Source organism: Xylaria bambusicola, assembly GCF_022495145.1.
Source record: "Xylaria bambusicola strain CBS 139988 unplaced genomic scaffold F5B22scaffold_34, whole genome shotgun sequence".
In the NCBI taxonomy this organism is placed as follows: Eukaryota; Fungi; Ascomycota; class Sordariomycetes; order Xylariales; family Xylariaceae; genus Xylaria; species Xylaria bambusicola.
Window position 1 is genome coordinate 277,804 of NW_025953587.1, and position 27,831 is coordinate 305,634.

At 49.4% G+C, this 27,831-nt stretch overlaps 8 protein-coding genes across 8 annotated transcripts; 3 read left to right on the forward strand and 5 right to left on the reverse strand.

Annotated features, from left to right (window-relative positions):
- Window positions 1-478: 478 nt before the first annotated feature.
- F5B22DRAFT_614770 (xylulose kinase-like protein) lies at window positions 479-2,937 on the reverse strand. Its single transcript, XM_047975482.1, has 3 exons — window positions 2,605-2,937; window positions 2,038-2,483; window positions 479-1,941 (listed from the first exon to the last, which is right to left on the reverse strand). Exons 1-3 carry the CDS (start codon window positions 2,657-2,659, stop codon window positions 682-684), a joined length of 1,761 nt encoding a protein of 586 aa, XP_047828943.1. The 5' UTR covers window positions 2,660-2,937; the 3' UTR covers window positions 479-681.
- On the reverse strand, window positions 2,888-5,550 carry F5B22DRAFT_300523 (cation efflux family-domain-containing protein). Its single transcript, XM_047970519.1, has 2 exons — window positions 4,123-5,550; window positions 2,888-4,052 (listed from the first exon to the last, which is right to left on the reverse strand). Exons 1-2 carry the CDS (start codon window positions 5,054-5,056, stop codon window positions 3,430-3,432), a joined length of 1,557 nt encoding a protein of 518 aa, XP_047828944.1. The 5' UTR covers window positions 5,057-5,550; the 3' UTR covers window positions 2,888-3,429.
- F5B22DRAFT_614772 (uncharacterized protein) lies at window positions 4,927-5,907 on the reverse strand. The gene has a single exon (XM_047975483.1). The coding sequence runs from the start codon at window positions 5,335-5,337 to the stop codon at window positions 5,062-5,064; it is 276 nt and encodes a 91-aa protein (XP_047828945.1). The 5' UTR covers window positions 5,338-5,907; the 3' UTR covers window positions 4,927-5,061.
- Window positions 5,908-6,023: 116 nt separating this feature from the next.
- Window positions 6,024-7,620, forward strand: F5B22DRAFT_300547 (silencing information regulator). The gene has a single exon (XM_047970521.1). It carries the CDS (start codon window positions 6,377-6,379, stop codon window positions 7,580-7,582), a length of 1,206 nt encoding a protein of 401 aa, XP_047828946.1. The 5' UTR covers window positions 6,024-6,376; the 3' UTR covers window positions 7,583-7,620.
- Window positions 7,431-8,399, reverse strand: F5B22DRAFT_300545 (uncharacterized protein). The gene has a single exon (XM_047970520.1). It carries the CDS (start codon window positions 8,286-8,288, stop codon window positions 7,659-7,661), a length of 630 nt encoding a protein of 209 aa, XP_047828947.1. The 5' UTR covers window positions 8,289-8,399; the 3' UTR covers window positions 7,431-7,658.
- A 182-nt stretch (window positions 8,400-8,581) lies between these two features.
- On the forward strand, window positions 8,582-15,638 carry F5B22DRAFT_614774 (peptidase family C50-domain-containing protein). The gene has a single exon (XM_047975484.1). It carries the CDS (start codon window positions 8,825-8,827, stop codon window positions 15,194-15,196), a length of 6,372 nt encoding a protein of 2,123 aa, XP_047828948.1. The 5' UTR covers window positions 8,582-8,824; the 3' UTR covers window positions 15,197-15,638.
- Window positions 15,639-23,451: 7,813 nt separating this feature from the next.
- On the forward strand, window positions 23,452-26,596 carry F5B22DRAFT_637694 (fungal-specific transcription factor; the record flags this gene model as incomplete). Its single annotated transcript, XM_047977476.1, has 2 exons — window positions 23,452-24,371; window positions 24,424-26,596. 2 exons carry the CDS (start codon window positions 23,452-23,454, stop codon window positions 26,594-26,596), a joined length of 3,093 nt encoding a protein of 1,030 aa, XP_047828949.1.
- Window positions 26,597-26,666: 70 nt separating this feature from the next.
- Window positions 26,667-27,556, reverse strand: F5B22DRAFT_300891 (uncharacterized protein). The gene is made up of 3 exons (XM_047970522.1): window positions 27,137-27,556; window positions 27,040-27,079; window positions 26,667-26,799 (listed from the first exon to the last, which is right to left on the reverse strand). Exons 1-3 carry the CDS (start codon window positions 27,346-27,348, stop codon window positions 26,737-26,739), a joined length of 315 nt encoding a protein of 104 aa, XP_047828950.1. The 5' UTR covers window positions 27,349-27,556; the 3' UTR covers window positions 26,667-26,736.
- Between the last annotated feature and the right edge of the window lie 275 nt (window positions 27,557-27,831).

A 27,831-nucleotide genomic window follows, 5' to 3' on the forward strand; every position in this document is an offset into this window, starting at 1 on the left:
GACAATGTAGATACGAGTATTACTAACGAATGCGCAAATACAAGGTTGTAAGGCACAGCCAACTACCTATGTATAGTCGTGTATACTTGAGCCAATCAAGCTGCGAGGTATGCATGTAATATGTAATGTAGACGGTGACGTCGAGGGATTCTAAGTGCTGATTTGCGCTAAGATGTTTGTTGCATGGCATTTGATGCGGCCCAGTGCCGTGCAGCCGGTGTTGAACGAATGAGCCAATCATCATTCCTTCCCTTCACGATAGCTAGCTACTTCACATAGGTACCTATCTATGTAAGTAATTCTTACACATTGAGGGCATGAGGTTTTCGTAGAATACCTGGATTTAAAAATCCTTCCAGCGCGGAATTGCATTGACGTGTGAGCGTATTGGTTACGGTGATCGAGGAGAGATCTCCTAACTTTCTCTCTTCCGCCAAATTCAACGGTAGAATAAACAATCCGCCAGAACGGTTAGATATCGTCGAACAGTGGTTATAATGCTTGTAGCTATTCCGAAGGTTTATTTATGACAATACAATAAATATGCTGGTCTATAAATTCGACCTTTGAAATGATATCGCCACGGACCATACATAATCTACCCTGCGATGTCATCTGCCCGGGAAAAGGGGAGATATATACGGTCTACAAACTCTATATACCCCAATAAACACACCTAACCTAATTCTTCGCAACGCTCAAGACCCTCCGCTCCATCTCCTCAAAGGCGCCCAGCACATTCCCATACATCGCGTACTCCCTCTCCCGATACCCATCGTCCACCTTCTGGATATTTCCCTCTTCCTTCCATCTCGCACCAATAAGCTCGTCGAAGCTCTGCCACTTCTGCCCCTCGGCTTTCCCGTCGCCGCCTCGCTCGCACGCCCAGAGCGCCTTATACGCGCCGCCGAGCGCGCACGCGTTCCCGCCGACGTCGAGCCGGTACACGCCCTCGGCGCCGCCGAGCACGTCGCCGAAGACGCGCGCGATGGCCGGGTTCAGCGAGCCGCCGCCCACGAGGTAGATGCGGCGCGGCTGCGCGGGGAGCTCCGGGTGGTCCGGGACGGCGGATACGAGGTTCTGCGACCGCAGACGCATCGAGAGGGCTTGGGATTCGACGATGATTCGCGCGTCGGCCTCGGGCGTCCATTCCGTTTTACTTGACGAGGCAGAGTATTCTTCTGGCGAAGATCCGTCTCGCGCATTGCACGTGTAACGCCATGTGCCGGCCTGGACGTTGGGCACGATTTCCGGCAGGGGGAAGTACAGCCCGAGCTTGGCGGGGTCGCCGTCGTTCTTGACGTCGAGGGCTGGCGTCTCCAGGACGGCCTTGTTGAAATTGGCCCAGGGGTCCTTTTCTTTTCCCTCGGGCTTGGGCAGTGCGTCGCGGACTTTTTCGCGCGCGAGGCCGCCGTTTTTGTAGCAGAGCATGAACATGTAGTTGCCTTGCGTTGTGGGGTGGTTCATGAAGTGGTACGAGGGATCGGGCTTGTAGGCGGGCGTGTTCATCAGGAAGGTGCTCGAGGTCCCGAGCGAGACGATGGCGTCGAGGGGTCGGAGGGGTAGGGAGAGGATGGTCGCTGGATTATCGCCTGTGAAGGCCGTGATGCGGCAGTCTTTACTGAATCCGAAGCGCTGCACGAAATACGGCGCTACCGTGCCCAGGATAACACCGCCGTCTAGAGGCACATCTCCGAGCTTCTTGCGCAGTGCCGTGACCCCTTCCGCGCTGCCTGCTGTGAGTTCGAGGAGCTTCTCGTTCCACGACTTGGCGCTGATATCCCACAAGTTCATCCCCGTCACGTCGCTAATGTCGAATGGCGCGATGGCACCGAGGAAGACAGATGCGAGGAACGAAGAGCACAGAGAGATGCGCGCAGTCGATTCGTAAACTTGCGGGCGTCGGCGTCGCATCCGTAGGATCTGTGTTCCCGTAAATCGCTATCGCGGAGCAAAAACCATCTGTTAGCCCCCTATTCCATAGAGCCAATCGACTAGCGAGATAGAGGTACGCAACGGAGTAACAGGTAAACTTACATGATGCGCAGCGCTCCCCGAGACTTCAGCAAGCTGCTGCGGGTCGCCGAGGTGGGCGTCAAAGTCATCGCATTCCTTCTGTGTGCTATGGTCCTGCCAATTCGGCGCAAACTCGTAAGCGAACACCCCTCCCAACTGCTCGAGTAGAGAACGTCCCGGGTCGAGGTCCTTCAAGGTTGCCTCGGCGTCGCTATTCCAGTACACGCTCGAGTGCTGCTGACCTGAGCCACTGATCCCCTTGATCCGGTCCATCGGACACCCCTTCTCCCTCAGGCGCGATAGCACAAGGTCCACAGCGTCCACCCACATCGCCACGGGCTGGTATACCTCGCCTTCATCCTCATTGATGCGCACGCCCTTGTTAATACCGTACTTTTCCTTGAAATCCGCGTCGAAATCGACCTTAGCTTCTGAGTTGACTGCCAGGTCCGAGGATGTGACAATGGCTGATCGGTTTACGCGTCCACGTTAGCTTAAAGATTCATCGAAGACTCCCCCGCACATTGCCAGGAAGGCTTGGTTTTACCCCTCCATTGTCGTCATGTGCTAACGTTTGGTTTGACTTACCTTTAAGTTGCTGGGTCGAGAGATCGAAACCCAGATAGAGGGGACCGGAGCTCATTTTTGCTTGCCTTCTTGCTCTTTAGATTTAGTAATATCTGTCGTTTGATTAATGAAATGATGAGCTGATTGGACAAGTTTCTTATCATCAAGGAACCCTGCCGAATGTAGTTGCTTGGAATAACAGCTGATGGGAGGGAGACCTAAGCATCATCTGAAGTGGGAAGAAAGAAGAAAAGAGGGAAAAGAAGCAAGAAAATAGCCAAGTTTACATGATACTATTGAAATGGAATGGGGAACTCAGCGCTTGGTGTGCTCTTGACGTTGATAACCCCACGATCCTCGAAGCTTAGCTGACCCAGGCTCGCGGGGCAATTCCCCTGGCAACTAGCTGCGTGGCATTTAGCCTAAACGTCATCCACGCCAATCATTGGATCCTGGAGCTTCTGCTCCCAGTGAAACGGCACAGATGAGCAGTATTTTGGGGCCATGCAAATGATAATGACGTTGTACAAACAATTTTACAGGGGTAGGACGAAACTGTTCTGGGAGGTCATTCTACTCATGTAGTGATATAACAGAAGCATCATGGAAGACCCCCAGCTTAAGGCCAAGGCTGCTTCCATCTCTGCAGGATGAAACGCCATCTAATGCATTCTTTGATTATGGTACATCCAACCTCCTCGTTCAAGAAACCTCAGTTGCATCCTTTCGAATTTCACGGATTGGTATCTTTTGGGCTGCTTTAAGCATGCTGCAAATAAAACCCAAATGCCCCCAACGCCCCCAACGCCCTTTTATTCATCGCTGGCTATAGACCGGCCTGCTCGTCTATTTAGACTTTTCGTGTATTGTGTTATTGTTATTGTTGTTGTTGTTGTGATCATCTTCTGCATCTGGCTCAGGGCTAGACCTAGGGCTGACATCGCCTGGGATGAATTCGTCGAATTTCGGGGTTACTGTTGCTTCCTTGGATACAAAGCGAACACGAACTTTGCGAACACCTCGCACTTTACCACCAACTCTGGTTCTGATGATGTCCTCGGCCTTCTTCAAGCCTTCAATTGTCCAAGAGCCTGGAACAGCAACCTCGAGGTCTACAAGATAGTTCTGCCCTGATTTGATGCCTGAAACATCGCGTAGTTCAATTTGATGCCCTTCACTAATGTCAATCATGGCCTTTTGAGCCTGTTTTCGAACGGATGATTTGACTTCATCGTCAATGCTTCGGTCGGCAAGCTCGAAGAGGGCGTCAAGGGTATTTGCTGCGCCAGCTTTGACCACCATCAGAGATATCATCAGGCCACCAACAGGGTCCAACCAGGCTGCATTTGTGAATACATTGGCACCAAGGATCACTGCCAACGTGACAATACCGGTGAGACTATCTATCCGGTGATGGACGGCGTTAGAGGCAAGGACGGATGACTTTCGTTCTCGAGAAACTTTCATGGCTGGGGCACAAGAATGCAGTTAGTCACGAGTTACAAATTACTTTCACGCTAAACAATGGGAACTACTTACTCGCATGAAAAAGCCACTCTTTGATAGCCACTGTGCCTGCAGCAAGCCATGCAGCATGGAGACTGGGTAGAGCAGCGCCGTGATCATGACTATGGCTATGGCTATGGCCATGTGCATGTGAAGCCAATTCTGCAGCTGCTGCAGGGTCTAGGAAGAACTGACCATAGAGAGTCAAGAGGCTGCTGTATCCCATCCAGAGACCACCAAATAAGAGCATACCAGACACACCCAACGAACCTAAGCTCTCAATCTTGCCAAAACCAGTGGGGAATCGGTCAGTCGGCGGTTTGAGACTCCAGGATAGGGTGGCAAGTGTGAGTATATCGGAAGCAAGATCTGTAGCGCTATGAACAGCGTCGGCGACCATTGCCTGCGAATTGAACGCATAACCACCAACTCCCTTGGCTATCGCCATGCCCAGATTGGAATAGAGGCCAATTCTAGTGATACGCACGCCTGCATCATTTTTGTTCTGTGAGGTTAGGTAGACATTGTCATGATGGTGATGGTGATGTCCCCCATGGCCGTGATTATGACCACTGTGTGTTCTAGTTTGGGTGATGGAGGTCATGGCAGGCAAAGAGCCGAGGAGGGAGCGTGAGTAGACGTGAATTGGAGAGGGAGGGAGCGAAGGTGACAAAGGCGACGAGGTCGCTGAAGGTATTGCTGGGGATGGAATGCACGAGGTCCGCAGGACACGGCGGGATTGTACAGGCAGATGCGGGCAATGTGTCCTCAGACCGGAACCTTGGTGGTTTGGGCGACCCTTGTGGTGAGGGAGCCGGGTAAAGGTTGTAACAGGAATGGTGGTGGTGGTGGTGGTGGTGGTATCGCGTGGCAGCGTGGATCTTGATGTCAACCAACGGGAACGCCCTTGGCCAGCCGCAAAACAGTGGTGTAGGCGGCCAAAGCTCGGCCTACATTGTGCCAACATACCTACTATAAGCTATAAGGACTCAAGATAAAGACTTCCCGCCACAAAAGGGAGGGGCACCATGTACTAGTTACTGTGTAGTGGTAGGTAGAGATACGTTCCCCCTTGCACCGGATCGCTGCGGCAAAGCCAAAAAAACGAGCGGAAGTGCGTGTCCAGGACCTGGTATTGGTGTTCTGGAATGTGGGAGGATATCCTCGAGACGGGAATTCTTCCATCAACAACACCGCTGGTGAGACTGGGCAAGGAAGAACGAAGGATAGAGCGCCGATTGTCGTCATGGGACCTTGCACACTATCGGAATTAGGTAGCTGTGCAAGTACCGAGCGAGAGAAGGTGAGGGTCCGCTGAGGGTCCTTGCCAAGGTTGCGGGTGCGTCAGCGCTTGGGAATGTGGGCGCGCTGCTAGAACGCGCTGTACAGGTACTGTAGGTAGTATACCTAGGTAGTATTCAAGGATCCTTGCTATTCAAAGTTCCAACCTTCGAAGTTGTGCTGACTTTTCTTTTTAGGTCTGTTATTCATTGTGTTGCTGTGGTACATAGTACAGTAGGGCAGGTACGGACATATGGTACATGAACTCTGTACCTTACTCATGATTCCATCACATTCGTAGTGTGTGTGCCCTATGCATTCAGCATGTACTAGTAGGTACAATATACATGAAGCTTTATCTAAAACAAGGTACAGTAGAGTGTGAGGTAGCCATGGTACTTATGTGGTTATGTAGCTATTGTATAAAGATTTACCAATGGCAGCTCAAAGGGTAGGAGAGGAGTTTAACATGTGAAGCTGATTTCGTGTTTAAGTAGGTACTAAATGTCATAAGGAGTTGTTCTTTCACAATGGCGATATATCATCTGGAGGCCAATACCCACAGGTATGTATAGATAAGTACCTATATAAGGTACTGTAAAAATAGAAGCCCAGGGCTTGCTACCTAAACCAATCTAAGGTATAAGACTTAAAAGAATACTATTGATATTCACAGGTATAAAGACTAGCATCAAGAAAAGAGAAGGGAAGAGGCTAGCAAGTTGATGATGACGGTATAGTGCGAGCTGACAAAAAGCGGTCCCGGATTCCTGGCCAACTGGTGCATACACCTTCCCATGTCTCAAGCTACACTGCAACATCACACAATATTGGCTCCAAAGATATCTTGGGGCTAACATGAACTCATCTGAGGGCTGTGTTGTAGTGCAGCATTCATATGAAACCAGCTGGTGCTAAGCTGCTGATGTTTCGAACGGTCCCCTTGAAACGAAACGAAGCATTGTACACATAACTTTCACTCGGTGTCAGATATCTGAGATCTGAGATGCGCAAGCCATATATGCGCATCCCGTACACTGATGTGTTAGCGGCCCCCACGATCATCCCAGAGAGTGCAAAAACCCTTTCGGGAGCCGTTGCCGCCTTGCACGAGTTTCTCATAGCCTCCTCGCCCTTGTCGCGGTCATCGTCGGAAGCGCGTCCGTCCACGGCTGTTCTGACGGGAGCCGGGATATCGGTAGCCAGCGGCCTCGCCGATTATAGAGGAACAAAGGGCACCTATCGCGTCAACAAAACGTACCGTCCTATTTACTACCATGAATTTCTCAGCAACCACGAGGCAAGGAAGCGTTACTGGGCCAGGAGTTTTCTCGGCTGGACTACATTACACAAGGCTAAACCAAATGCGAGTCACTTCGCCATAAAAGACCTGAACGAACTGGGTCTTGTTCGCAGTGTTATAACACAAAATGTTGATTCTTTCCATTCTCAAGCGCACCCCAATCTACAGACTACCGAACTACATGGCTATTTAAGATCATGTGTTTGTACATCATGCCATGAAGAGCTTCCCCGAGACGATTTCCAGAACGAGCTGGCCCGGCTGAATCCAGCATGGGATGCTTTTCTCCAAGAGATCTTGGCTTCAGGTGCTCTAGATACAGAAAACCCGGATGAACGGCGAGCCAAAGGTATGAAGACGAACCCTGACGGCGATGTCGATCTCCCCGGGGCTCCTTACACCACCTTCCGTTACCCTGCCTGCCCAAACTGCCTAACAAACCCTCCACTCACTAGAGATGGAGCTCGTGGTTCTGTCGAGGTTGACTCGGACGGTGCGTGGAACCCGGCCAGCACGGCGGGAATCCTGAAGCCCGCAGTTGTTATGTTCGGGGAGAATATAAAGCCTTCCGTCAGGGCTGCAGCAGAGAAAGTCATTGATGACGCCGATAAGCTACTGATTTTAGGCACCTCCTTGGCTACGTACTCGGCATGGCGGCTGGCTAAACAAGCTAAGGATCAGAAGAAGCCGATTGCAATTGTCAACCTCGGAGGTGTTCGAGGCGAGGACGCATTGTTCGTTGAACTTGATCCAGATCAATGGGGCAGCCAAGCCGTGAGAGTAGAGATATCTACCGACGAGTTACTGCCCGCTCTGGTAAACCGACTCAAGGCCCAAACCACTCATGAAGCGCCTCAGTGTGTTGCGGAGACACATGGGGCTTCTGTCTTCAAAGACATGCTGTCCTGATGGGTGGTACATGAGGCTCTGATCATGCATATATACACCCAATTAGCCGGCAACTTATATCTATCATCTATAGAATTTAAAAGAAGTTTGAATAGCCTGTGTTCGGTTTGGTTGAATTGGTGCTTTGTGTTGACGCTGACTCGACCTTCGTTTCTGTCGTAGTCGGGACAGTGGCTGCGGCAGGCTGGGCCCTTGTAGTCTTCTTTGCATTTTTGAAAATATCATCATGTTCGATTTCTCGCAGAACCTCCTCCCATTCTTGCTCTTTCTCCGCATCACCAGTCCCCAACGCCTTCTCAACGTCCACTTCTTCGCCTCTCTGTAGTTTCTCGACGACTTCCCGTAGCAAACCAATGCGGACTTCGGCGCGTCTCATGAACGTGGCAAAGTCTCTTTTCAACGCTATCATTTGTATGGCCATGGACCCGATGAAAAGGAAAATGACGATGTAGAAAGTTGCCGGGTTCCATTCTTTTGACTTGACTTTCTTTTTCTCCGGGACGCCCCAGTCAACAGTGGATTTCGGGCGAGAACGAAAAGGTTTCGGTATTAGAGACTTCCAAAAGGAAATCTGAGCAACGGTAGGAGCCGAACTTTGGTGCCGGACGTTGTGTTGGCTAAGGAACGGCACAGATCGCAAGGCCTTTGGCGCTCGGATGGTCGCATAGGTTTTCAGGGCTCCTTGCCGTAAAGACTTGTCCATCATTGAGGAATATTATTAGGGTGGCGAGGCAAAACAAGCTAACAGGTGACGCAGCAAGTATTCTCGCAGGATCCGACACAGCGTTTAGCGCAGCAGCGATTATTGAAGATCAAATAAGTTTTGCGACAGTGATGATAATAGGTTTAAATTTGGAGCATAAGACCGGACCCACTCTTGGCCGGCACCAGCCGGTTGCTGTGTTAACAGGAGCTACCCTGTTTAGGCCAAGTACAGTCAGTAGGCAGGTACAACACACAACTTAGATCCACCACCTACCTGCAGGTCCAGCAGTGGAGGTTTAACTAAGATTTGTTACATCGTCCAAGATCATTCTCTCAATACTTCTTTACAAAGCGCTGGAGTCGGATACGGTTTGCTTCTATTGCTGGTTTTCATACATCGACATGGCGTTTTGAAATCCGTACTGACAGTCTTTTTTGCTTGTGACGACGACATGATTACAACAGCCGACCTACGTTCACATCCACATACGCATCAACATTCACACGATATACTACGCGCACACATACCACCTACCTATGGCATCCTTCGCCGCGCAGGCCGATGCGATTCGGTCTGCCATTGTGTCAGTATCGACATGCACGCCTGCTACATCTGCCGCCTTGAAAGAGTTGCTCCACGGAAGACAAGACCACGATGAATCCTCGAAACCCACCCTCAAACCCTCACGAAAACCCGCCCAGTCTACCGCCAAGACAAAACCTTCAACAGCCAAGAAGCCCGTCAAAGGTGCAGGAGACGCGTGTAATAGCTCCAGTGACATGAGCCCGAAAGAGAAAGCGGTTCTTGCCACGCATGTTGTGAATGCTGCACTGAAAGCTTTAGCAACTGCCGCAAAGACGCCGCCGCCGTCGAGCCGAGTACAGTCACCATCAAAGGGCGGCGCAGCCAAATCCGCGGCTCGAACTCGCCTTCGGAGATCAGCCTCGGTGCCAATGACTCCCCTACAGCCGCGATCTCTCAATCGAGTTGAGACATCTCCTGTTACAACGAAGACGAGCTTGTTGCAGTCAACACCTGCTTCAACGGGATGTTTAGCCCTTGTAGAATGCGCCCGAGTATCCTTCGCAACCCTCCGGAGTTTACAAGCTTCTGGCGCAGTCACACTCCCTGATTTTCAGCTTGAATCTGGAATGTCTTCCCTCATCACTAAACTCATTGCGCTTAGGTTGTTTGATCACGCAGTCAGGGAGCTGCGAATATTGAAAAGGCGGTTAGAGGGCATGGCACTCGCGTACGAAAACAAGAAGAGCAGCGCATCAATGAAAGGCACCACTACAGCGCCTCAGACTCTTTCAGATCTATTAGACTACCCCGATGGCCCCTATTCAAAACCTCTTCTTGGTTTCATCGCCACCGCTCAATTACACGCCCTTCGAATCATGTACGAGCTGAACAAGACAACGCATCTTGAAGCGACATTACCCTTCTTGCGGCCACTTAATTCATCATCACCCCTGAAACTACTTTTGCTGTGCGCGGAAGGCGAGAAGTCCGAACGCGCAAAGGTAGCAAAACAACTGGATACCTTATCCCAACTTCTACTGTCTATGGCCCCGAGCTTGGCTTCGAAGGACGATAGCATCGCTCTAGAGCCGAGGTTGAGCCCTTCTCCCGAAACAGCACTTGAAATACAGACTTTGGGCTTGATTGCCCGAATGGAATCATGGAATTGCTCTGTCCACAAAGGCGATACTGACAAAGAGATACTGCTGCCTCTCGCCAAGTGCTTACAGGCTTTCTTGAGAAGGACATCACCGGAGCAGAGCCCAAGACTCGTGGCTGCCTTTAACCAGATTTGGGAGAAGGTGGAAATGTTCGAGTTACAGGTTCCAAACTCTTCAAATAGCTCTCTTGCTTCCATTTATCAATTATTCGCCAAGGGTTTCCAAGAAGCCGGAAATCCGAAAGAGGCCAAGAAATGGACGTCCAAGTGGCGGGGATTCTCGAAATCAGAACAAGAGTCCGCTGCTAAATGTTGTGCCGTCGATGCTCAATTACTTACTTTATCACTGCAAGATTCATCTACAGCAGATAGGAACTTAGTGATGCAAGTGTTAGATGGCATGCAGCAGCCTCTAAGCGGCAGTATTGTGGAATTAGATGATCTTCTCGTCACTCTTTGTGGTCTCCGAAAGACTGCTTTCAGCATCATTAATAAGGAGTCCTCTTGCGATACTGAACAAGGCCCAAACAGTTGTCGAGATCTTCTGGAGAAGTTCATAGCTCAAATACCTCGCTTTGCTCTGAGATGGCTAGGCCGCCCACCAGAGTCGAAAGGCTCAACCAAAGACTTGCTTCGATTTGAACAACGACGACAGCTCTTGTCAAAGTACCTACGCCAGCTTCTAGATTCAGCTTTGTTCCTTAATAAAACCCAATTGGACGAAGGGAGGTGGACATGGGAAACATTAGATCCTCTGTTGCAGGACATTTTAACATTGTTGGATTATATGGGTGACCTTGGACAGTTATCGAAAGGAAACCCATCATCTTCATATCACGTTAAGGTTTCGCATCTTTATTACCAATCACATTTAGCGCTTCGCGACTCCAGGGCAACCGGCGATGAGGGTACGTCGCTCCGAGCTCTCAAAAGATCTATCGACAGCGTGCGATCACAACCCGAACCCGAGCAGACCCGTGCCCAGCTGTTAAGTAAATGGGAAGCCTTGGTTGAGTTGTGCAAATTCTCTAACCGGAAGGATGACGCTATCCATGCATTGCGTTCAATAAGAGACCACTTGGTTCGTTGCGACACAGTTCAGACTATTACAACGAGCCTAGCAAGCCAACCAGTCAGGCAGTCGTGGAAGATCAGCCCTGAAACAGAACTACTCTCTCGTTCCGTCTGTAACCTGGCAAAATTGGAACGAAGGCCGAACGATTGGACTTGGTTGCTTACAGGCAAAGACAAAGCGACTGCACTGGAACACGATCTAAACTTCATCCTTACCAATGAAAATAAGAACCAGTATAGGATAGACATGTCAGATACGATCGTTTCCAGCCTCTTGCAGTTCTATTCTCTTGAGAACTATCCTATCAGACGACTCCGTTCTTTGCTTCTACTACTTATGAGTAGTATAGACTCACGAGAACAAGTAAATAAGCTGCGAGTCGAAGCCGAGGAAGCTTCAGCAAAGCTCCAAGACGGGTGTCTAGAGAGCGATTCGTCTCTTGCGCGCTATGTTCCATACCTATGCCAACTCACCGTGTGTGTCCTTGGGATCACCTGCGGCGAATTTGCACCATCCGAATTAGACGAAGTTATATCAACCTGGAAATCGATGGCAGCTAGCTGTCAATCAGTCAAGCAATTATCTCAGCATGTCGACGATCCACAACAGCTCCTTCAGACGCTTCAATCCTTGGCAGATCTCGCAAGAATGAAGGGACATCAGAGTCTTCTCACGAACATCGTTGAACTCTCCACCATGGTTTCCCAACTAACTACTGAGGACAATATCGAGACACATATAGTGCAGAGCTCTAACCTTTGCTTAAACTACCTCCACCTCAGTCATTCCGTCAAAGCCGAGAAGGCTTTGAGAGTTGTTATGGAAAGTGTGACTTTACCCCAGATATCGAATGACGTTGTCTCTTATTTCCATCTATCTGCGGCGGAGTATCACCTCACGATTGGGAATTTCGATGAGGCCGAGAGACATCTAGAAAATGCCCGCAATGTAGCTCTTGCCTCTTCCACAAGTCAACCTCGGAAACGAAACACTCTAATCAACCGCAAAATCACTACAGCATATGCTTCATTCTTGTCCGCAGGTTTGTACCTAGAACGAGGCGAGAACCACCGGGCCCTGAAACTTGCTAAGACAGCTGTCAAGGTCTTATTCCATGACTGGTCACAGCTAGAACAATATAGGGCCACTTCAACAGATGAAAGCATAGGGGATCTTTCACGAACTGACCCGTCCAATGAGGATTCCAGTCTCGATAATTCTCGCATGTCCGAACTTGACGTTTCCAGGGCAAACACTGGACCAGAGTTTTGGGCGCTTGTCCACCCATTATACCGCTATACTTGTCGACTTGCCTCGGTTTATGAACATCTTGGCATGTACCAAGAAACACTCTATTACGCGGAGCAAGCCCAGAAGATTGCGAAGAGTATGGGCTCTTCGGTCTATAGCGCTCAGGCTACCACGTATCTCGCGTCCGTTTCGCTGACAGCTGAAAATGTGCCGAGATCATTAGAGCTAGTAGCCGAGGTCAAGCCGGATCTTCTTTCCTCGGAGCCAACCTACCAAGCAGTGATTACCCTATGCAGGGCCGCTTCCGTCTATCAAAAAGCAGAAGAAGTACGCATTGAGCAGGAATTCCTCAAGAAAGCGGAATCAATGGTACAGGCCTTAAAGGGCAAGTTTCTTCCTCAGAAAGACACGGTCATAGACCATTTAGAAGCCGAATCAACGCAAATTCCCATCAAAACAAGCTTACCAGTAAGATCCAAGGGGCGAGGGCGCATCGCTGCGAAGCCAGCGCCGGCACCAAAGAAAACTGCTGCCAACAAGACTACTACCAAAGCAATGGTTGCGCCGGTGAAACCAACAGCTCAGACTAGCGAAGAAGATTCTCAGCTCACATCATTAGAAACATCGGTGCTCCATTCACGTTCTCTCGCACTTATCGAAAAGAAAGAATGGGCAGCAGCCATCTCAACACTGCAAAGCTCAACACAACTATCTAATTTATCCCGAGATCTTTCAAAGAAGCATTTCTTGCTTGGAATCAGTCTTATGGGCCAGAGTTTAGCAAAAATGGGTAGTGATTCGGTGTTCTCTCTCATCCAAGACTCTACACTCTCGTTTCCTTCAGTAGCTATAACCGCGAAGGATAAGAACCCTCACGGTCAATCACTTATGAAACGAGCCTCGCCGATTCGCACACCTCGGCTAGCCTTGCAAGGTACGCAAGACTTCGTAGCAAACTTACATGATGCTCAAGAGCACCTATTAGAAGCTCACGCGATAGCAACACACAATGGTGACAGCTTCCTGGTTCACCGAGTCGCAGCAGCGTTGCAGAACGTCGTAGTCCTGTTGTCGAATACCAGCTCGGCCGGTAGCTGTGCAAGTCATCCTGCATATGCCACCTGTTCCATTGAACTAGCACGGAACTTAACGTGGCGCCGCGAGCGAAAGGCGAATGGCTACGACGCATCGAAAGATACCAAAGAAGCCTGGCCAATGGCTATTGAGAGTCCCGATTCAAGGCGGACTAGTCTTGGATTCTCTATTGACATGAATCGATTTCAGAGAGAATATGTCGATATTATTCCCGACACCTGGAACGTCGTATCACTATCCCTGAACGAGGCCACAACAGAATTGTGTGTTACCAAGCTACAGGCAGGGTTCAGTCCTTTTGCATTACGCCTACCTCTCGACCGAGCGTCCTCGAGGGATGTCGACAACGACGTGTTCGATTTTCCACAAGGGCGTTCTGAGCTTCTCGAACTCATACGACAAGCAAACCAGACCTGCCACGATGCTCGAGACATGAGCCAGAAAGAAGCAAAGGAGGCATGGTGGGCTCAGCGCGAGGAACTGGACGATCGCCTCAGGCAGCTTCTCGAGACCATTGAGTCAATGTGGCTAGGCGGGTTCAAAGGCATTTTTTCTCAACACCACAAGCGTACCAACTTCCTTGCGAGATTCCAAAAGACTTTTCAGGTCATCCTTGAGAAACACTTGCCATCTAGACAGCAATCTGGCGGTATGAAAAGGAAGAAAAATACACCCAGGGTGAACCTTGACCCTCGAATCTTGGAACTGTTTGTTGGCTTGGGTGACGCTACGGTGCCAGACTGCGACATGGATGAGCCACTAATGGACTTATTGTACTTCGTTGTAGACGTTCTACAGTTCCATGGTGAACCTAATCCCTACGACGAGATTGACTTCGACGCAATGGTTGTTGATACCTTTGATGCATTACATGCATATCACTCGGCGATAAAGGAGACAAAGAAATCCCAGAAGGAAACACACACAATTCTCGTCCTCGACAAATCTCTACACGTCTTTCCCTGGGAATCTCTGCCTTGTCTACAAGGTCTCGCCGTCTCACGTGTCCCATCCCTCGACTATTTACGTCGCTCTATCTTGGAAGCAAAGGCTTCTTCGACTCAGCAAGATTCCGCTGAATCAGACTCGGACGGGTCCAACAACTCTACTTCCTCATCTTACACAGGCCACCATGTCTCAATCAACTCGGGGACATACATCCTCAACCCGAGCACAGACCTAACAAATACCCAGGCAACTTTTGGCCGAGCACTCTCCTCGCTACCCCCAGCTTGGGACAGCATCGAAGCACGTGCGCCAACGGAGGCCGAGTTCGAAGCAGGGCTCACGAACAAAGACATCATGCTGTACTTTGGCCACGGCTCAGGCGCACAGTATATCCGCGGGCGCACGGTCCGGCAGCTCGAGAAATGCCGCGCCGTCGCCCTGCTCATGGGTTGCAGTTCCGCCTCGCTCACCCACGTCGGGCAGTTCGAGCCCTACGGCCCTGTCCGCGACTACATGTTATCAGGCTCGCCCGCCGTCGTCGGCACTCTCTGGGACGTCACGGACCGCGACATCGACCGCTTCGCGGGCGCCGTGTTCGAGGAATGGGGCTTGTTCCCGCGAGGTACCTTTACGGAGGACGCTGCCACTCCTTACCCGAAAACCCCGGGCAAAGGGAAAGGGAAAGCGTCTGCGCAGAGGAGGAGGAAAGCCGTCGCTGCTGCCCCCGAGGGAAAGTGTGGGACTGCTAGTCTGGTCGAGGCCGTCGCGAAGGCAAGGACTGAAGCGTGTCGGTTCAAGTATCTGACGGCGGCGGCGGTGTGCGTATATGGTATCCCTGTTTACATCAGCAAGTGAAGGAAACGGGTGAACATACTATCTACATGCCAAATTCAACCCGAACCAAACCAACCCTAATCCATTATGTGTAGCGGAATACATCAGCTAGATCAGCGCACGAATGATTTCCCGTACACACACTGACCGAAATATCTTTGCATGGCGAAGGAGTTTTACATATTTCTCTTCTCCCCCCTTCCTCCTCTCTGGGAAGAAATACCGCTTCAGTAATTGAATAGCGACGCGGCAAGGGTTAAGATTAAGGCGCAGAAAAGGAAAGGAAAGGAATTGCACCTGTATGAATTGTACTTGTTTGTCTCGTTTGATTGCAATATGTTATATACCTCTCTGGTTTTTCTGTTCATGTACATACACAGTGCCTAGGTTAGGCCAAGTCAAGTTTAATGAATCGCTTGCTCTCTTGTTTTGCGCAAGCGAAATATGACATATACTGATAGACAATATGTGCTATGTGCAAGTATATATCTATATGCATTCGTGCGCTTCACAACGGGTGGTATGGTATGTCTATGTCTTACCTAGGTAGTAAGTAGTGCAAGTATGTATATACACAGAGCAGACATGTAGACACTTGCTCGTTCGCGTCTTCTACTTCAACATGCGCCGGATCGCGGATCTCTGCTTACAATTCCCCCTAGGTCGGATCAAAATGCTTTTAAGCATACCTATCTAACAGTTTGTAGCTCTATCAACGCTTCAATATCTACCAGTAGACACTCACTTCCTGATTCTCGATCGACGGGGATGGAAGCTAGACCGGACTCTATCAAGATCATATAAGAAGGGGTGATACCGTTTCCGTCTCCGCTCTTTCAATATAGGGGCGACTCTTGTTGTTGAGAAGATCGATCAAGATGGGCACACAGAGCACAGCATGTTTTACCCAGCGCCGCACACAGCGAACCGCATAGCGGCAAGATAGGCCAAGTCGTAAGATAGGCAAAAAACCTGGCACGAAGATCGTATGACTCATGTGATACTTAGATGAGCGTGCATACAAACATGCGTGCATTCACGCACATCGCGTCCAAAAGAGAGACCACGCAGTGCCAAACTTCAATCCTTAGATTGCAACTCGCGTTCGGTGGCAAAGAACCAGTCACCGCTGGACAAGCAAGATTACTAAATCACCTCACAGAGTAATATAGATAATTGGCGGTCTGTGACGTATCTCAAGTTTATGCTAGATGGGCAACGTATGGCCGAGGTTGCCGGCCGGCCGGCCATGCGTTTTAATGAAATCAATCCGTGCGGCCCTGGTACCGAGTCGCGCCAGAGGGGATGTTGAAGAGTACCTATCACGCGTGAAAATTAGGGCCGAAGACGGGTGTCTCACTCAAAGTAGATATTGTCTAGCAGCCATCATGAGACTCACGCAGCACCCGAGTCCATCCAGATGTCTTTGAAATCAGACTTCTAGCCAGTCGAAAACCTGAATGCCAGTATGGCAGATATTGACCATAGGCCTATATCATATATTCTATTAGCAGTAGAAGAGGGCAGTGACACTTGCAGAACTAGCCATCTGTACTTGAATCCGTACGGTTTTGCTGAACGAAACCATCGAGATAGTATCATTTTCGAAACACAAGCTGCAACTGAATGTCGTGGCGTTCTACATGGCCAATGTGACCCCTTTCTTCCACGGTGCCGAGAGGCTTTCAATCCTAAGGCTTTCCTTACAAAGTTACCTTTGCCCTTGTGAAAAACATCGTATGCATTACTTTAAGCACCGGCAGATGACGCATTATCATTCGTCAGAGCTGTGATAAAGGTGTACGGTGACCACCCGTGTAGCTCTTGGATCAGTTCCGAAGCAGGCACATGAAAAGTCATACTCTCGTTGCTTTCAAGCCACGGTTTGCAGCAAATTAGCAATTCATGGGCATAGCGCCCTGTAAGCGTATTCGTGGCCCTCAATGTGTGAAAGCGAGCAGGGAACAGCGGCAAAATGCACTCACACATTAAACGGAAGAGCTTACTCCCCAAGGCTGTTTCGGGAATTTCCTAATCCAACCTTAATAACCCGAGTTTGTTGTAGACTAATGAGGGCTCTGATATTGCGATGGTATCCAATCAGTATGGGTGGCCGCATTTCTTGGCTAACCGTAGGAGTGATCCAGTGACACCAGTAATAGGGTAAAGCTAGGCTACAAATGATTTTTCGCCTCACAGCGGGCCGAAACAAGGAAGTTTTGCTATCAGGTTTTGCTGAAAATTGCCCATGGGACATATAATGACGGAAAGTGTGGGATCGATAGTTGTTTCCAAACATATCAAACAATTCAGTCCAGATTGTTTAGCGTCTGGCATATTTCCTTCCAGCGAGGGGGAATACTACGCTGCAGAGAAAAAAAATCAATCATCATGTATTACCAGGGCTTTTGACATGCTAGACCGTCGTCCTAAGTAATAGTTGTTCTAGCGAGCTTGAGTAATGGACGTATTCAATGGTATTGTATACCGAGAAGGGTCACATTAGGATCATTATGCTCTAATACGAGCCTCCAGCTAGCGTATTACGGGTGCGGTCGTCGGCCTGTCGCTGACTACTCACTGGATGGCCATCATAGCGAGCTACAGTAGGAGCGGTGACGATCCGCACCAGGCCATCTCTCGTACCTGAATGTGGGGCGAAGGATGCTAGGATTGATGAAGCTTAGGAAGAAACAGCCCAGCGACGCAAGTTATGAGGCCGCGATGCCTGCCGCATCAGCAGGCGCCCGGAGGATCAGAAGCCATGGCCAAACAGGATGAAGTGATCGCCAATAAATGTCATGGTGAACAAGCCGCCCCGCCAGGCCTCCGAGAAATAGGCGTAGAGTAGACTGGATGATCTGTTGCATCCCCCCTCCCAACCCTAGCTCACGTTCTCGGCTCGCTCTGGCGGATGTAACGGGAGGAGGGTCGTTGGTGTCTAACTCTGTAAGTATATCGCATCAGTATGGCATTCTTGCGTACAAGATGACAGCGGGCCTCCCCTTACCCCAGATTTCCGCTTATGATCTGCCCCGGGGGGAATTAGCCCGGATATTGTTCTAGATGAGTCAAAGAATCATGCCCTCGGAATAAGCCGTGCCTAACAACAGGTAACAGATGTCCGCTAGACACCACAAAAATGCCTAATCGCTTGATCGCTACAGTAGATTGGCAGTGTCGTGAACAGTCTGTCATGCGGGAATCTAGGGGCTGGTTATCTTGGTTGCCTTGGCATCAACGAAGTTGAGATTAAGGTCGGGTTGACAGCTCGAGGTCGCAGAGTAGGCCGAGGCATAGTGGTGTCTGGCTGGCGGGCTGCTTGTACAGCTCATCGCGTCACGTCATCGTCGCGCATGAGAGTGAGATCGGTGATATTACAGGATTGAGCCAGGGAAGGGATCCAACACTCATGCCGCCTACCATTCGCATTTGCAAAGTGGCGGCATCCAATAGGGTTATTTTCCTGGCCAAGTAAGGCCGGGCGATAGGTGGAACAAGCGGATTAGTGGTGAATTAATTGATCAGATAGAAGCTGAGCGCGAGCCAAGTGCACACTGCCTGAATACACGCTACCTCCCTAGGCATCATGATTGTTATGGTCATGGAGATGGCATAAAACGAGGCAACTTGCAGTATTTTGTCTGGGGTCGTCCATTACATACATACTTAGTAACGCCTTCCACATTTACAAAGCACGCGTGCCTGCCAGTCTCGATGGGTTGGTTGGTTGCAGCTGCCTCGCTCCCGCATCGGCATTGGCCAGGTAACCCCGACCAGAACCCAACCACCTACCTCTTGTCAACTGCTTACTTATATATGTACCTACTACACTATATTACGCCCTGTTTCGTGCCTGTACTAAGGATCTAGCTGGTACCTTAAGTACTTACTTAGGTAGATATGGATGGCCTTTGGTCGCAAAGGTCAGGACTAGGTACTTGGAAGGATACGGCTTCATTAAAAGGACCGGACGAATAAGATGTAGGTTTTGTATTGCATCGCTCCATTCGCAGGGGGGGAAGGGGAAGGCATGACAAACGCCTGGACTAATTAGGCTAGTCATGCCATACTATATCTGACTTCCGAGGTTGGAAGTGAGCATAACTACTTACACGTACTTCTAGGCCGACAGAAACTGGCGTCTGCCTCCATTCAGGGAGTCTAGTATGTAGGTACATACCTATGGGGGGAATATAAGTATGTTCATGTATGTAAAGTATACACTTATAGAGCGAGAGAGAGAGGTGGATGTATATGTAGTTCGCAAACAATGTTGAAATGCGGAATTACCTCAGGTTGAACCACACCCCTTCATCACTCCACTCAAGCAGGCAGTAAATCCCTGTCTATAGCTGTTTCTGTAAGTAATCCAGGTGTGGTGTAATTCTGCTGGAACGACTGAGTATCTGGGTACATAGGCACACATGTGTGGACACTATCGCGGGTTGTACTCGAGCGCCCTCGACTAATGCACCCCAACTTTGGTCTTGATACGAATGTATGCTACTGTACTTAGCATCCACCACACAAGATTAGGTATGGAGGTAGTATGCAGTTAGGAGCTGTTGAGAGGTAGTTTTATCATATGAGTTACATTATATCTTGATGCCCAGACATGTCAGAGGTTGTTATATTGTCAAAGGTTGGGATGATCCTGAAGTGAGACTTCCTCTAAGGGCTTACAAAATAAGGCGTGTAGATAGGTAAGCTGAAAAGAAAATATTAACGTGCCTGATGGCTAATGTATTAAACTTCGAATGGTACCTATTCTCGTGGCATATACAACGTTACTATGTTTTCAATGTTTAAGATCCTTTGTATACTCTCGTTGTCTGTCTGTACGGGCCCGCATACTACATGCACATACATAAGTATGTAGGTGCTTATGTATGTAATGCATTCACGATACCATAGCAACTATTATAGACACACTTTACTATAAAAGATGACCTTTGCTTAGCATAACACGCACATATATACCGCTTGCAGCATGTACCGGATATGTACAGTAGAGTAGATAGTTGGGTTCGCGATCCATCCAGAACACCACATACAGTTACCTATAGCTGTACTACACTGCAGGCCATCTCCTTGCGGCATCCTCTGTGAGACAGGGATGGATGGGATTTCGTCACTGCACACTATCCTGGGAGCGAACAAGCTTCTGCGATACCACAGCTCCTCCTGTACGCCGCCTCTGCTCCCCAGTCCTGTATCCAGTCCTGTATGGATGTGAGCAACGCAGAGAAAGCACAGACTATAACATTGTGCATGAAGCGAATAGTCTCGCCCTTCAGTACCAGCTTACAGTTAATTACGTTTCGACTTGTTGATATATGCGGTCTAGCTTGTAGTACCTCGATGGTCAAGCTAGCACATACTTTCAGATTCACCTTCTACTGCTGCGTGCTAAGTAGGTATTCATTTCATGTTTCAGTGTACATGTAGGTATGTGTGTCTTCGGTCAAATTTGTTGTAGTATATACTGGGATAGTTAACATATTGGCCATGGTAGGTTGTGTAGGCAGATGTAGGGTAGGTATGAAGTCCACTTCGGTTCGGGATACGCGCCGCTCCCCACCTCGTCCCCGATGCATCCCCGGTTTCCTGCCCCATGCGCAGTTTCCAGCGGAACTGAATATACCGTACAGTTCAATCACTGTACAAAAAGGGACTGCATTTAAAAGACTCACCAGGCCTCGTAGATATAATTCGATACACTACTTAACTGGCTTCACCCTGGCAAATCAACAGCGAATTGTGCATACAGTGAGGAGAATTCTCGGAGACATCTCTTTTTCCCCACCACGCTACAGCAATACTGTTACGCTAGGTACTGCAGTCTGAGACACGGCGGATACCTACAAATACTGACTTACATTAGTAGTGAAGTCGGGGTTGAATTTCACTCGTGGCCTCTCGCCTCTCAAGCACAAATATCAGACATCACTCAAGTCGGTTTTGTTCTCGCTTGTATAACCTTTATTGATATGGAAAGTACCTAGTAACCCAGAGACAGACCCACAGCCACAGTTTTGTATATCAATGCAAGACCCTGTACCTATATGATATTTGCTCTGAAGTTTGAGATATTGAAGCACTGTCATAACGCACTGCCAATGTCCCAATGTGTATGTATCAAGGTATAGTAAGTACGTTGGGAGAATGAATGGTTGGAGTAACGGCGTGGCAATGGCCGCCCTCCCTCCTCGATGGGATGCTACTACGTAGCCTATTTGAGACATCCTACTTCCAAGTTCTGCTTGTGCCTCTCTCCTCATACTACTAGTTCACCACCAATACCTTTCGTCACTCACTCGATGGCGCCGCCGTTTGTGGGCGAGATGGCGGTCCCCATCTTTTCTCCAACTTACCCGCATCACACTAAGCTGCAAGAGGATTTGCCCACCAACTTGCCCACACACACACACATCACACATCCCTCGTCCCCTCTTCTGCTCTACAACAGTAGACAGGCCCTCGACAGGCGAGACAGGCGAGAACAGGACGCTCATGCGGACCCCTACCGCTCGCTATCTTTCTTTTGTTTCTTTGGCGGAGGCAAATGAATGTGCTGTGTGTCTGCTGTGTGTAAGCACCTATTACTACATACTATAGTACCTATCTCCACAGGCTGCCTGCCTCTCTTGTCCACTTTTGATGACCCATCGCGCGTGGCTTGCTCCATTCATCTCTGCTCGCCTTGATCTCCTTCTGCCTTAATGTATTGCAGTCAGTGCCTATTACTACAATTGGAAAGGCAAGGAAGGAAAAGCAAAGAGGAAAACCAATCAGCACGTTCCGCTCAGCCGGAAACAGCAGCAACCGATCTGCGGAGTGAGCGACATATCTACTACTGTACTTCGTATGTAGGTATAACAGGTGTATGTACGGTATGTATGTATGCAATCATTCAATACTGAATGTACGTACAGGCCCAACGATACTACATGTCTTGCCCTTCTGCTATCAGACTGCTAGTAGTACCTAGTATTACCTTACTTACGTACTTACCTACAACATAGTCCAGCCCAGTCCAGCCCGGTATAAACCAGGATATCCCCAAGTGCGGGCGCACCGAGGTTGTCTAAATAGTAGAGTCGGCAGTCTGGAGGGTGGTGAGAAAGGTAGGGCTTCCCAGGGTAGGTTAGTATCTAACACATCTACATCATCTACATCATCTACGTGGTAGTTAGTAGTTCGGTCTTCTCCTCGAGACTTGTTCCACTCATGATTCGTCGATTACCTGGTCGGCGAGTGTCGTTGTAGTGACCTTACTTAGTCTATCGAGGTCTAAGTAAGTATCTACATGGAGCTTGGAGTCTGATGGAGTCTTCTACCCTGCCTAGGTAGTCGAGTAGTGTTGATGTACATGGTCCGCCCGGCCCTCAGCACTTACACTAAACAGGTAGACGCGTGCCCCATGCCACTACTGAGAGGCATGTAGACCCTCCCCATCTAATGTAAGCCTTTCGCCGCCTCTCTATCTCGCTTTCTCGCTCTCTTACCACTTACCCCACAAGCTCCCGACCACGCAACTAGGTACTCCACACGAATCTACACCCTGGCGACGGTTTTTCTCATAAGGAAACGCCCCTTGTTTCTAGCCACTCACTGCACCTCTGCCTTGGTCACATTACCACCCTCAACCTCTCTGGCCTTCAGCTTCCTTGTCAAATTCGTGACATCTTGCTTCTCCAGTCCTCTTATCCGCCTCATCCACCCTCGTGAGTCGCCATGCTGCTGTCTCTTCTCTAATTCTCTCGCCGAATGTCATGACACGCCTGCCCACTAGCCTACGGCCCCTGGTTTCTTACGCCTGGATGACCAAGAAGGCGACGGCTGGAAATCTGGTCGCGCCGGGCCCGTTCAGGAACGCTGTTCGGCCCACTCTTGCAGAGCTGACATCTGGAGGCTAAAACTTGACCAGGCGCATGGTCGCCTGCTGTAGTATAGAAACGCGCTCATACTGTTAACACCAATAATCATTCATCCCGATGACTGAAGAGGGTGGAACTATCTATGTAGCGATGTCATCGGATCAATCAGGCCGCAAAACCTCATCGTCGTTGCCTGGGGTCGTAAATGGTACACAAACAACCCACGAACCTTCACCTCAGTCAAACCAGGTTGATCCCACTGACTTGAATGGGTTCTCGCTACACCATGAACACAATGATCTCAATGGCGACGTCGCTGTTCCGGGGTTGCTCGAGACTTCGCAATTCCCGGACTTCACATTTCCGTTTCCAGAGCTCACTGAGGAGGGTCAGATGATGTCTCTCGATGATCATACAGCAGATCTGTTTGCTAGCCCCAATCCTAGCTCACATCCTTCCATCGAAGAAAAGAAAGGCTCAACGACGGCTAGCCGCCAAGATACTTCATCTTCAGTTGCGCAAAGCGGATCAAAGAGGCCTCATAGTACCGATGAGTCGGAAGACGGTAGCCAGGCGAGCCCCCAAGATGGCCCTAATTCCCTTGAGGACAATATGTCAGATGATTTTGGCCTATCTGCGACCGCGCCCGGCGACGGTACTGAACTGGGAGGCAAGTTGAAGGAGAATAAGACGGATCCCACTCCAGCCTGGAGTGAATTAAAGACCAAGGCAGGGAAGGAGAGAAAGCGGTTACCACTGGCATGTATTGCTTGTCGGAGAAAGAAGATCCGCTGCTCGGGAGAAAAGCCGGCTTGCAAGCATTGTCTCCGCTCAAGAATTCCTTGTGTATACAAAGTTACTACTCGAAAAGCTGCCCCAAGGACCGATTATATGGCTATGCTGGACAAACGGCTCAAGCGGATGGAGGATCGAATCATCAAAATCATACCAAAGAATGAACAGGATACATCGGTCGGCAACGTAGTCCGCGGTGTGGTCAAACCCGTGCTGCCAGGGACACTATCTCAAAACAAACAACAATCGGGCAAAAAGCGCGTGGCAGATGAAGCATTTGGGGCCGAGCTAGAGCATTGGGCTCGTGGTTCAACGAGACCAAGGATGGATGGCTCAGGTAAGCCTACTGTTACGTCGTTGCAAGTACACGAGGCGGAGGAAAGCAAGCTACTTTTTGAGGGTGCAGAGTCACTTCCCCCCAAAGACGTTCAAGAACACTTGGCCGAGGTCTTCTTCGACAACATCTATGGACAGGCATATCATTTGCTCCACAAACCGAGCTTTATCAGGAAATTAAAGTCTGTATAATCCCTTGAAATCTAAGTGGTCGCTGTACTAACAAGTCGGCAGGGCGGGAACCCTACCCCCCGTCCTCATACTGTCCGTGTGCGCTGTCTCCGCAAGGTTCTCTACTCACCCAAGGTTTGGTACGGTGAACAACTTCCTCCGTGGAGAGGAGTGGGCTGCGCCAGCTCGCGACATCGTCATTCGAAGATACGAATGGCCAAATATAACCATCTTAACGTGCTTACTCCTCCTTGGCCTGCATGAGTTTGGAACATGCCATGGTGGCAGAAGCTGGTCTCTGGGTGGACAAGCCACTCGAATGGCTTATGCATTACAGCTACACAAGGATCTAGAGTACGACCCTATGCGTCCAAACCCATCGACTCAGCTCAGCTTCATAGATAGAGAGATCAGGAGGAGGACGATGTGGGCTTGCTTTCTCATGGATCGATTCAACTCCTCTGGCACGGACCGGCCAATGTTTGTCAAGGAGGAAACTATCAGGATACAGTTGCCTATCAAGGAGAAGCTTTTTCAGCTCGATATGCCCGGGCCAACAGAAGACCTGCAAGGTCGGGTTCCCCATCCAGTGCCTACTGATGAAGGTCAGCTTTCTGACGCCAAGGATAATATGGGCGTAGCAGCATACATGATCCGCGCTATTGCCCTATGGGGAAGAATCATCAGTTTCCTGAATCAAGGGGGCAAAGAGATCGATGAATTATCGATGTGGGATACTGACTCCATGTATTCCAGCCTTCTCAAGCAGGCCGAAGAATTTCCAGAAAACCTACCAGACGGGCTCAAATATAATTCGGAAAATCTCCATTTACACAAAACAGAGGGAATGGCTAACCAATTCCTCTTTTTACACATATCAGTCCAACAGAATATCTTATTCATGAATCGCTTCGCAGTATCCTCTCCAAGCGGTATTTCCAAGGCCGATGTACCGCAGACGTTCGTAACTCAAGCTGGATCAAGAGCATTCGCGGCGGCTAACAAGATATCCGAACTTCTTAAAGACTCAGAGCCATACATGATAGCCGCCCCTTTTGTCGGCTACTGTGCATTCTTGTCAAGTACTGTACATATTTTCGGGATCTTCTCTGGAAATGCTGCAGTGGAAACAGCAGCGAAAAGAAATCTTGCAACGAATGTCAAATTCCTTTCCAAGATGAAGCGCTACTGGGGAATGTTTCACTTTATGGCGGAGAATCTCCGTGAACAGTATAAGACTTGTGCTGATGCGGCGAGGCAAGGAACACCAGCAAACGACAACTCCACTTTGTCCCCCATATTTCAATATGGAGACTGGTTTGACAGATATCCGCATGGTGTATCGCAGACTGAGTACGTGGAACCCGCTTCAGGGAAGAAAAAGGAGACGGGCGACGACGCGGTTCTGGAGCAGAAGCCTGAGCTGCACACTGTTGAGGAGTTTTTTACACAACTTTCACCACCACCTAGCACAAATGAGGGACGAGAGGCCCCAGGACCGACTAGACCACCGCTCATAAAGCGTAAGTCTCTGGCTAGGAAAGGTAGCAATGCACGTGCCGACCAACAACAACAACTTGAGCCTCTACTCACCGACCTTAACGGCACAAGCCTACCTGAACAAATTCAACAGAGGATCCAGCAAGCGCAACAGCAACAGGCCCAGCGGAACTTCCGCTTGAGTGCCCAGACCAATGGTCCTCCCCCTCTTCATCGCTTATCTCATGGACGAGTACGGTCACATTCCGCCGCTGCCCCTTACCACGCCATGTCGCCCATCTCGCCTATTGTGGGCGGATTCTCGCATGGACTGCATGGCCATGGGAATCATTACCCTGCGGCACTGTACAATCAGGATCTCTTTTCTCTGTCACTAGCAAATCAGACCGGTCTGCTACCACAACTGGACCGCCAGCTTGTGTTCAATGCGTATGGCGGACTAGATCCCGCCACTATCAGCGGTCCTGAGGCGTTGATGGATTGGGATGCCTTGGCAGGGCACGCTTCTGGTGCTGGTGGGGGGAACAACATGAATGGAACCAATGGTTCTCGTGACGACTCGGGTTTGCACGATGGTTTGCCTGCTAGTTTCGTCCCAGAGCCAAGCTCGGCATGGTTTATGCCGTTCAACATGGATCCACCCGAATTGGGTCAGGATCTAGGAAATGGAATGGGTGACACATTTGGGATGTTCAGTCCAGGGAGCTCATTGGGGTTGCGACGAGGTGGTCGTTAACTATTTTGTTTCGATGCCTTGGAAAGAGCCTATCTGGCTTTTTGCTTTTCCGTTGCCGTTCTCATTATCTGGCGTCGTATACCCTTCCTTTTGTTATATGCGGAGCGTTTACTTTTTCTGTACTATCATGTTCGTCGCATTTAGACGGGTGTTAGGCCACTATATTTATGTTTGGGGGTTCGGGGCCGGGAGATCATATCCGACTGGTACATGATGATTAGCGTTGGTTTACGTCTTGTTCCCAGCTTGCCTGTCTGTCTGTTTATGCAGCTTGAGGAAAGGGCTAACAAAACAACCCCATGAGATCAAACAAGACGAGAGAACCAACAGCTCTCTATTGAAGAATATTTTGTACTCGGATTAGGATAAGTGCCTTGGATAATTGGATGTAAGGCAAGGACGGGGCACGTATATATGAGTAAAACAAAATGTACCAAGCTGACAGATACGATACGAGCGAGTTGAAATCCTTTGCCGTGAGGGCTTTCTATTTAGCTCTCGGGGTGTCCACGACAAGAAGCAAAACGGATACCATGTTACTTTCCACTGCGTTTGGTTTTAGCCTCGTCTTGAAAGGAAAATGCGCTCATGTCATCTAAGTATATAGAATGATAATGTAAAAACGAAGATGAGAATAAAAACAAGAAGATCGGATCCAAAGGGGAGAAAGAAAGAAACAAACAAACGAAGAGGAAAGTAGAGAATGCCAGGACCGTATTTTTCGTTGCTGCTGTATATAAATAGTTCAGCATTTAGCAGGAGGAGGCCGATCATTGACCCGGCATATGGTAGCGAAGGGCTCGATCTAAATCGTCGTGCCTGCCGAAGCTTACCTACCTATTAACGTACGATATTCCCATAGAGTAGGCCGGCAGACAGCTTCGTACACAGTAGAATACCAGAGCAATTGTTAAAAGAAAGAAAAAGAAAAAGAAAAAAAACTTGGAATATCGAACGCCGTGTTATGCCGCGAGAGTCGCATCGATGTGGGTATGGTACGATGTGAATGCGATACGATATGAGGCCATGTACGGCCGGCCCCAAAGGTTGCACGTACGTCTTCGGCATAGTGCATCGGCTTTTCGGGCAGGCCTTGGTTCTTTTTTCTTTTTCTCTTGGTTCCTTTTCCTTGTACTTACAGCTGTTGTTATTATGTTCTATCTCTACTCCGTACCAGCATGGCGGATTTTCATTCCTTGACAATTCTGAATATTCATGTTTTCCGCGTCCCGGAG

What these genes read in the sequence shown, in the direction of transcription:
- F5B22DRAFT_300523 (XM_047970519.1), bottom strand. Translation starts at nt 5,056, where the DNA reads ATGTTGGCACAATGTAGGCCGAGCTTTGGCCGCCTACACCACTGTTTT. An exon ending in AGAGTGGCTTTTTCATGCGA is followed by an intron (nt 4,053 to 4,122) that starts GTAAGTAGTTCC and finishes CTTGTGCCCCAG; the next exon opens with CCATGAAAGTTTCTCGAGAA.
- F5B22DRAFT_614774 (XM_047975484.1), top strand. Translation starts at nt 8,825, where the DNA reads ATGGCATCCTTCGCCGCGCAGGCCGATGCGATTCGGTCTGCCATTGTG.
- F5B22DRAFT_300545 (XM_047970520.1), bottom strand. Translation starts at nt 8,288, where the DNA reads ATGATGGACAAGTCTTTACGGCAAGGAGCCCTGAAAACCTATGCGACC.
- F5B22DRAFT_614770 (XM_047975482.1), bottom strand. Translation starts at nt 2,659, where the DNA reads ATGAGCTCCGGTCCCCTCTATCTGGGTTTCGATCTCTCGACCCAGCAA. An exon ending in CTCGACCCAGCAACTTAAAG is followed by an intron (nt 2,484 to 2,604) that starts GTAAGTCAAACC and finishes TAAACCGATCAG; the next exon opens with CCATTGTCACATCCTCGGAC. An exon ending in CGGGGAGCGCTGCGCATCAT is followed by an intron (nt 1,942 to 2,037) that starts GTAAGTTTACCT and finishes GCTCCGCGATAG; the next exon opens with CGATTTACGGGAACACAGAT.
- F5B22DRAFT_614772 (XM_047975483.1), bottom strand. Translation starts at nt 5,337, where the DNA reads ATGACGACAATCGGCGCTCTATCCTTCGTTCTTCCTTGCCCAGTCTCA.
- F5B22DRAFT_300891 (XM_047970522.1), bottom strand. Translation starts at nt 27,348, where the DNA reads ATGCTGAACTATTTATATACAGCAGCAACGAAAAATACGGTCCTGGCA. An exon ending in AAAACCAAACGCAGTGGAAA is followed by an intron (nt 27,080 to 27,136) that starts GTAACATGGTAT and finishes CTAAATAGAAAG; the next exon opens with CCCTCACGGCAAAGGATTTC. An exon ending in AACTCGCTCGTATCGTATCT is followed by an intron (nt 26,800 to 27,039) that starts GTCAGCTTGGTA and finishes ATCATGTACCAG; the next exon opens with TCGGATATGATCTCCCGGCC.
- F5B22DRAFT_300547 (XM_047970521.1), top strand. Translation starts at nt 6,377, where the DNA reads ATGCGCAAGCCATATATGCGCATCCCGTACACTGATGTGTTAGCGGCC.